This window comes from Chiloscyllium plagiosum, unplaced genomic scaffold, assembly GCF_037043375.1.
Source record: "Chiloscyllium plagiosum isolate Xiang-an unplaced genomic scaffold, Cpla_swu_hap1 HiC_scaffold_11, whole genome shotgun sequence".
Classification (NCBI taxonomy): Eukaryota; Metazoa; Chordata; class Chondrichthyes; order Orectolobiformes; family Hemiscylliidae; genus Chiloscyllium; species Chiloscyllium plagiosum.
In genome coordinates, this window is record NW_028270149.1 from 28861231 (window position 1) to 28870106 (window position 8876).

General features: G+C 38.8%; 1 protein-coding gene across 2 annotated transcripts in view; it reads right to left on the reverse strand.

Annotated features, from left to right (window-relative positions):
- LOC122557342 (neuronal migration protein doublecortin-like) overlaps positions 1 to 8876 on the reverse strand; it is a 171107-nt gene that overhangs the window by 14114 nt on the left and 148117 nt on the right. Inside the window, exons 5-6 of one of the 2 annotated variants that reach the window (XM_043704948.2) lie at positions 8574 to 8612; positions 5701 to 5811 (exon numbers count right to left, since the gene is read on the reverse strand). In XM_043704948.2, coding sequence (XP_043560883.1) covers positions 5701 to 5811; positions 8574 to 8612 — 150 coding nt within the window. The remainder of the gene's footprint in view (positions 1 to 5700; positions 5812 to 8573; positions 8613 to 8876) is intronic. The other variant, XM_043704949.2, reaches the window with a different exon arrangement.

An 8876-nucleotide genomic window follows, 5' to 3' on the forward strand; every position in this document is an offset into this window, starting at 1 on the left:
CGTTAACTGTGCTTTCTGCCCACAGATGCTACAAGACCGGCTGAATTTTGCCAACAATTTTTGTTTTATTTATTGCCTATTGCTGGTTCCCTTTTCGATTTAGTCATGAGCCTTCTGCATCAATTATTGATGCAGTGCTGTCAATAAGAGAGTTTCAGGATCTTGAACTATCAGGAAAACTCTGCATTGCTTGGAGTCATACCTTGCACAACTGAAGGTAGTTATAGTTGTTGGAAATCACTTATTTAGGCTCCAGGACATCACTACAGGAGCTTGTTAGGGTAGTGTCCGAGGTCCAACCATCTACAGCACTTTCCCTACTTGCTAATGATTACTGTGTTCAGTTCCATTCACAATTCCACAGATATCAAAACAGTTATTTAATATAAACTTGGCTATAGTTAGATCGAGATTGGTAAATAGTACTTAACAGGCATGTCATAGAAATATCAGGTAATGACCACCTATTGTAACCACATATTCTTGATGTCCAATGATGTTAACATTGCTGAACCACCTGCCATCAATATCATGGGAATCATCATTGAACAAAAACTTAATAGGACCAGCTATGCAAATATCACAGCTACAAGAGCAGGTCAGAAGCTGGGTATCCTCAGGTGACTCATCCATTGACACTCCAAAGCAGTTCCATCATCTTCAGATCACAAGTCAGGGATATGATGGAATACCTTCACTTGCCGGATGAATGCAGCTCTAACAACTTACCAAAGCTTCATTGATTGTACCTTCCAACACCTTATTGAACTTACCAGTGAGGAAGACAGGAGAGGCAGGAAGCTGGGAATATCAGCAATTGGAAGTTATACAGTATCCTGATTTAGAACTATATCACGGTACCTTCTTCATTGCTGAATTTTGGAATTCTTCCATTCAGCACTGTGGAATTATGGTGCTTCATGAAGACAGCTTTCCACCATCTTCTCAAGCACAAATAAGGATGGTCAACAAATGCTGCCTTTGTCAGTGACACTCATATCCCATGGATGACAAAAAATGTAAGATCTATGTTTTTATATACCACGGTTAAGGAAACTTTCTTTGAGCTTTACTAAAAGGTCAGCATATGTGTAAGATGAAGGTAAATGCTTTGTCCAAACTAGGTTGCTTGCTCAGAAGTAATTTCAAATTCCTAAACTGTAGCTAAACAGCATTTTTTTAAAAATCTGGATGTTTTCATGCCTATCAACAAGTCTGCCACTGCAAGAATAAATAGTCACTGACTTACCCCAAAACATACTCAATAAGCACAACTAAAAATATTGGGAAAATATATAGATCATTTATAACTACATTTTACAACAAGAGGATCTGCAAGCTTGAAAATTCAATTGGCATGACTGAAGTACATCTGCTGGTATTGAGTAATTTTTCAGCTAATGACTCAAGGGAACAGTGTCTGTTTTTGGGAGGAGACTGACAAGCTGCTGTCAAATCTGAAATTGCCACTGGTTCATGCATAAGCCAATTCCTTTGTCTTTGAAAGTACCATTGTCAGAGCATAAAATTACAGTGCAGTGCCTGTCATTCATCAAACAGGATTCTCGTCTTCTGAGATCAAATTCAATTCAAAATAGTTAGAGCAAGGCCATCTCCTGCAACTGAATCCAGGTTTTCTCTACAAAGCCTGTGATTTGATTTAACAGGAGATGCTGTATGTTTACACTCTGGCCAGTACTTAGGTTCCTGCACAAGATCAAATGCCAACTAATTAGGAAATGCAATAACAGTGGAGCCAACGCGCGCGCGCGCACACACACACACGTTATTCCCAACCTTTAGAAACTCTCAATCCTTAATTACACATTTCTATTGACTTTTAGTACCAGTTGTGCATTTATATTCGAAGAAACTTGGATGAAGATTACTAATATTTAATTAAATCAACCCATGAAAGTCAAAAATGTTTTTCGTGATTTTGTTCCAACAAAACAGAATCTATCACACTCAGCATTAAGCTCACGGAATAACCTAACTGTTTTTGATCAATCCACATTCCATTATAACTGTACAGTGAGCCAGTTAGTCTGGGTTGGAGAAACCTACAGCAGCCAAAGTTTCTCCTGCTTCTGCCTGTTTGTTACAAGACATAGACTGAGCTACAGAGTAACTTGCAAATGCTTTCTATTCATCACTGCACACGAAACTCTGAAGGTTCAATTAAATAAAGCTAAAAATACATTTAGCCAGCCTGCATAATAGTGAGGTTGTCCAAAACGTTAATGCAGAGTTCTGATCCCCATTTAACGTTGACCTTTTAAGGCAGTTTTTGGCCTAATCAGCACTTACAGGGCAATGTTTCTCTCCTTCACTAAGTTAAAAGAAGACTTAATTATCATTTATGTTACTTGGTATGTGATTTATTTGTGTCAACATTATTTCTGTCTATTTTGTACGGTTTAAACTCAGAGTCATAGAGATGTACAGCACGGAAACAGACCCTTCGGTCCAACCAGTCCATGCCCACCAGATGTCGCAACCCAATCTAGTCCCACCTGCCAGCACCCGGCCCATATCCCTCAAAACCCTTCCTATCATATACCCATCCAAATGCCTTTTAACTGTTGCAATTATACCAGCCTCCAGCACGCTGGATGTCTTGAAATGCGTAAAGGTGGATAAATCACCAGGACCTGATCAGGTGTACCCTAGAACTCTGTGGGAAGTTAGAGAAGTGATTGCTTGGCCTCTTGCTGAGATATTTGTATCATCGATAGTCACAGGTGAGGTGCCAGAAGACTGGAGGTTGGCTAACATGGTGCTACTGTTTAAGAAGGGTAGTCAGGACAAGCAAGGGAACTATAGACCAGTGAGCCTGACGTGGGTGGTGGGCAAGCTTTGGAGGGAATCCTGAGGGACAGGATGTACATGTATTTGGAAAGATAAGGATTGATTAGGAATAGTCAATATGACTTTGTGCGTAGGAAATCATGCCTCACAAACTTGATTGAGTTTTTTGAAGAAGTAACAAAGAGGATTGATGAGGGCAGAGCAGTAGATGTGATCTATATGGACTTCAGTAAGGCATTCGGCAAGATTCCCCATGGGAGACTGATTAAGGTTAGGTCTCATGGAATACAGGGAGAACTCACCATTTGGATACAGAACTGGCTCAAATGTAGAAGACAGAGGGTGGTGGTGGAGGGTTGTTTTTCAGACTGGAGGCCTGTGACCAGTGGAGTACCACAAAGATCGGTGCTGGGTCCACTACTTTTTGTAATTTACATAAATGATTTGGATGTGAGCATAAGAGATACAGTTAGTAAATTTGCAGATGACACCAAAATTGGAGGTGTAGTGGACAGCAAAGAAGGTTACCTCAGATTGCAACAGGATCTTGACCAGATGGGCCAATGGGCTGAGAAGTGACAGATGGAGTTTAATTCAGATAAATGCGAGTGCTGCATTTTTGGAAAACAGATCCTAGCAGGACTTACACACTTAACGGTAGGACCCTGGGGAGTGTTGCTGAGCAAAGAGACCTTCGAGTGCAGGTGTATAGCTCCTTGAAAGTGGAGTCGCAGGTAGATAGGATAGTGAATTGTACATACAATTTTCTGTCAATGCAGTTAAGAGAACAACTGTATGAAACTAAACCAAACTGAACAGTTTCAATGAATTTCTTAAGTTATTCAATGGTGTAGTGGATTTAAGGGGGAGGGTCCTATTAAAAGCATAGGGTGCCCATTTCACCCATTCTATCATCTGAATTACAACTACACAGTTTATTAGAAGCCAAGAGAACAGCCCCTGCTTCTGCTATTAGCTGCAATTCAGTGTTGTACCTGTCTCTGCAGAGTCAGAGGTTGCAAGTCCATGTCCTGCTCCAGACACTTATGCTCGAAATCAAAGAGAATACCACTGTGCATGACTAAGACAGTGCTATGCTTTTAAAGGTTTTGTCTTTTGGATGAGATGTTAGTGGGAGCACTTTTTATTCTCATATAGGTGTAAATAATCTAAAAGTGCAAATCCCCTGACATTGTCTTACAATGTTTATTCCTCAACCAGTGTCCAGTGTCACTAAAACAAGTGATCAGATCATGGTGTTGCTGTTTGTGGAAACTTTCTCTGTGGATATTGGCTCTCACATTTCTGACAAAAATGACTCCATAGCAAAAGTATTTTATTCACTCTTTGGAACACTGAGTTTCTCAATCAATTTTTTTTTCCACTCAATTTTTCTACTGTAGAAGGATACTGTGGACACAAACTAGTTTATATTTAAACGCACAAAAATATCAGAGTAAAAGCTAAATATCACAAATGTAGGTTGTTAGAACATAGAACATAGAAAAATACAGCGCAGTACAGGCCCTTTGGCCCTCGATGTTATGCCGATCCAAGCCCACCTAACCTACGCTAGCCCACTATCTTCCATATGCCTATCCAATGCCCGTTTAAATGCCCATAAAGAGGGAGAGTCCACCACTGCTACTGGCAGGGCATTCCATGAACTCATGACTCGCTGAGTAAAGAATCTACCCCTAACATCTGTCCTATACCTACCACCCCTTAATTTAAAGCTATGCCCCCTCGTAATAGCTGACTCCATACGTGGAAAAAGGTTCCCATGGTCAACCCTATCTAAACCCCTAATCATCTTGTACACCTCTCTCAAGTCACCCCTAAACCTTCTTTTCTCCAATGAAAACAGCCCAAAGTGCCTCAGCCTTTCCTCATACAATCTTCCTACCGTACCAGGCAACATCCTGGTAAACCTCCTCTGCACCCGTTCCAGTGCCTCCACATCCTTCCTATAGTATGGCGACCAAAACTGCACGCAATACTCCAGATGCGGCCACACCAGAGTCTTATACAACTGCAACATGACCTCAGGATTCCAGAACTCAATTCCTCTACCAATAAAAGCCAGTGCGCCATATGCCTTCTTCACCGCACTATTTACCTGGGTGGCAACTTTCAGAGATCTATGTACATGGACACCAAGATCCCTCTGCTCATTCACACTACCAAGTATCTGACCATTAGCCCAGTACACCATCTTTTTGTTACTCTTACCAAAGTGAATCACCTCACACTTAGCTTGATTTGACTGAAGTAATTTGCTGTGCTATGTAGATTTACAAATTGTAGCTGCGGCCCTGAAACCCCATAGTGTTTCTCTTAGTCTCTCACTGATCTTGTAGATAAGTTGCAAGTCATTTTAAAATGATGTTCCTATGTCTAGCCATTCATTAAACCATTCAATGCTGTAATCGGCACTTTTTTTTTAAACTTACAGATGATGGACATGAGAGAATAGTGGAACAGTCCAGTCTGTAAAGTGCTGACTTTGTCATTACCCCACTGTCAAAGTTACACTTGAGGCATTGCCACATTGCAAACTTTTCCTGACAAAATAATCCACCCCTCCCAATCCCATATAGGGCTTAAAAATAATGAGAAAGCAAGAAAACTATTCAGTTATGAATAATAATACTCTCAAGGAATCTCTCTTTTTTAAGTTGTGTCTGTTATAATTATGGTGTCATTTATTTACACACCTTATCTTCCCTGCGTTAGGAATTGCATTGCATATACCTTGGATTAGAAGTCAGTATCTCCAGGTTCTGTTTCATTTGATTGATAGATGGTCATAGTCACATGTCAATTAGTATTCACTTCTGTATTGTCACAAACCCTCAGGCCTTCAAAGTGCCGACAGGTTCCACTTACCAGAGTCTGCAGGAGACTTACTGCGACGTGAAGCTCCAGAGCTCTTGCCTGTGGACCTTTGTGAGGCATTAGTTGATTTGCCTCCAGGGTTTGTCTTCACCACACGGCATTCTGGTTAAAAAGTAGAAAAAAAGTCACATTTAAGAATAGCCTCCCACAAATAATAATAAATGACAACTTACCATATTGAATCTGACTTACTTCCTGGCTACTCACTTTCCTCTCTGGGCAATCTAGTGAATTAATCACACTGTGCATCTCTGTGTTGACAACTACATTAGAATTTGTCCGTTGAAGCTGCTGTTTGAGAACTGAGATATATTTGATCATCTTGTCAAGATTTACTTAAAGAAGTTATTAATGTATTGATGGTCATTGCTGAAACTCAACTTCGAGACCAATTATTAATTGGACCCTTATGTTGGGATAATCATAATCTTATTTGTACATTAGATAAATGGCAAAGCAAAACATAGCCACAGTCAACTCAGAGAAGGCCATATCACTGATCTGTTATAGCCAGGAGCATAATAAGGTCAGCAAGATTTTCCTTTCTGGTCTCAAGTCCACAACCTTCTCTTCGCCAAATGCACGTTTCCTGAACTGTGATTCAAAAAGCAATTTTTAACTCTATTTCTGACTTCCAGGTTATGAAACTAGTTGCAAAAAAGGGCTGGAGGCAGAAGAAGCTTGTGTGGGAAACTTTATCCCATACAGGGTTGTTGCCTAGAACTCTTCTTGACATACATAAAATGTCAAACAAGGAGTTAGCTACTGTCCATTCAGTAACAGTTATATTCCATACTCCATACAACTGAATAGCTTTTTCTCATCCTTTACCACAACTCATATGTAATTTATGGTCATTGGTCATACTTGAAGTAACCACAGCCTATGGAATTTCAGCAAGAAACAAATTCCTTCAGGAAATAAATAGAAGGTAAAGAAAACAAAGAATTATTTTAATGAAGTTTCCACAAATAACGGTGTGCAATTGTTCTTAGTTCTTAACCACTGAATGTTAACATTGGTGTGCCTCACTGGTTGAAACTCCACTCAGATCATTATCCAATATTCCATTTGACAAAAGATCAGCTCACTTATATTTTAAATTAGAGGCACAGTAAAACAGCTACTCTCCAGAGGGGCGCTTGTGACGCAGTGCTAGTGTCCCTTCCTTTGTGGCAATTCAAGACCAATCTATTCCAGAGATGAGTAATAATATTGCCAAACATGTTGATTCAGAAATAATACCAGATACTCTTTAAAAGGACAGTTTTCTGACCAGTAAAGACTGCTGCACTAGGCAACATGTTATGAGGAGGTTGTTTTATGTGGTTTATTTATTAAAGAGGCAGCCATAAACAATATATGGTGTAATAGAGATTGCGGTATAATCTGAGTTTGCTATAATGAAGGACTGCTGTATATTTCAATGCACCTTACAAATAGGCTACAGTAGAGGAATTAAATGACTGCTAGACTGAAATAAAACTGTCTGACCTTCATATGAACTAGAATTTGTAATCGGTGGCGTATTACTGGCAAATCATCAGAAAACAACATTTTGAAATGTTTAGTCGCTGGTGCGTGAAGTTCAGACAATCTGCTTGAAAGGTTATGCCTCGGGCTGATAGGATTAGAAACAAACTAAACTGCACTGAATTTTATTTCTATATTTATAGACAGAGATAAATTCATATATAATAAGCACATACATACATGTATAATATACATTATGGCACAAACATACATAAATTTTAAATATTATATAGATAAACATCAACCTAGCAGTCAAGAAATGCACTGAATCTAATTGTCCCTTTCAGATTTTTCATGTTTGATGACCTTGAAAAGAAGGAACAGTAGAGTCTATGAGTTGGTTACTATCTTTTTGGTTTTTAAATGCTCAGCTACTGTGTTGCATTTGCAAGAAAACAAATTGACCCCATCAAGGGAATCAGTGGTTTCAAGTTGGATGGTGAGCATATGGCAAGAGGAAGACAAGTGGAGTTGAGACCATGACCATGTCAGTCATGATTTTACTACGTGGCACAGCAGGCTCAAATAGCTACGTGGCCTATTCCACTAACACAAAATTTCTAATCATAACAATCATTTATGATTTACTAAATATATCTTCATCTCTTTCTAGTTTTGTAGCTAAAAATGAATTTGTTTTATCTTTACATTTTAATACAAGGTCCAAATATAACTGATCTGGCCAACAGATACATTCAGAGGCCAACAGTCAAGCTAAGAACCTGGACAAAGAGTACCTGAATTACTCCAAGAGGCAATGTCTGTTTCTGAACTTTGACTACAACTAAACATGACCAGATAAAAAAAACACTATTTCAATTCAAAAAGTCATAGAAATAAGAAGGGATAGCGAAAGAAAGGAAGGAAGAATGGCAGCCAAATGTAGAAAAAAGATCACAGCAGGAATTGACAGAAAAGGAAGCAGTAAGACCCATTGAAAGCAGAAATATCAGTGATTGTATTTTAAAAAGGGATTAGCTGAACAGCAACAGAGGGACGCTTGGCATTTTTTGAAAAGATAAAGCCACAATTAATGAAAGAGACAGACAATAACTAAACAGCACAAAAGAAAGAGAACAAATCTCAAATTATTTCATCAGTGCATTTAGAAATGTTAAATATAATGTTGCTGCTTTATGTTTATATTTCAGAACAAAAAGTTGGAAAAGGTACAGAAACTTGTTGGCTACATCATTGCATCTAATGATTTCTACACTCAGTTTTATTTCAATGCTTCTCTTCTGTCATCAACTTTTCTTCACATGTTCATCCCACAACAGTGCAAACATTTCTGCTGGTGAAAATCTGTCACCAGTGAATCCTTTACTTACCAACATCAAAACCTCCCAGCGTCCGACTTCTGTGCACCTCTTGGAGAGTACAAAAGCTTTAATCAGACAATTAACAGATCATAACACCTGGCAAACTTCTTAGCCATTTTCTCATAGCTTTTGTTTTAAAAAAATCCTCATTTCTGCTCTGGGAGAGGAATTCTTTTCAGTTTCAACTTTACTATTTTAACATACTATAATTATAATAATGTTCCATCACTTTAAACATGCTCCAATGTTTATACTTATACCTTGCATTAAACTAAATGTTTATGTAAAAGAGTGTTGTGTGATGTTTTTAAC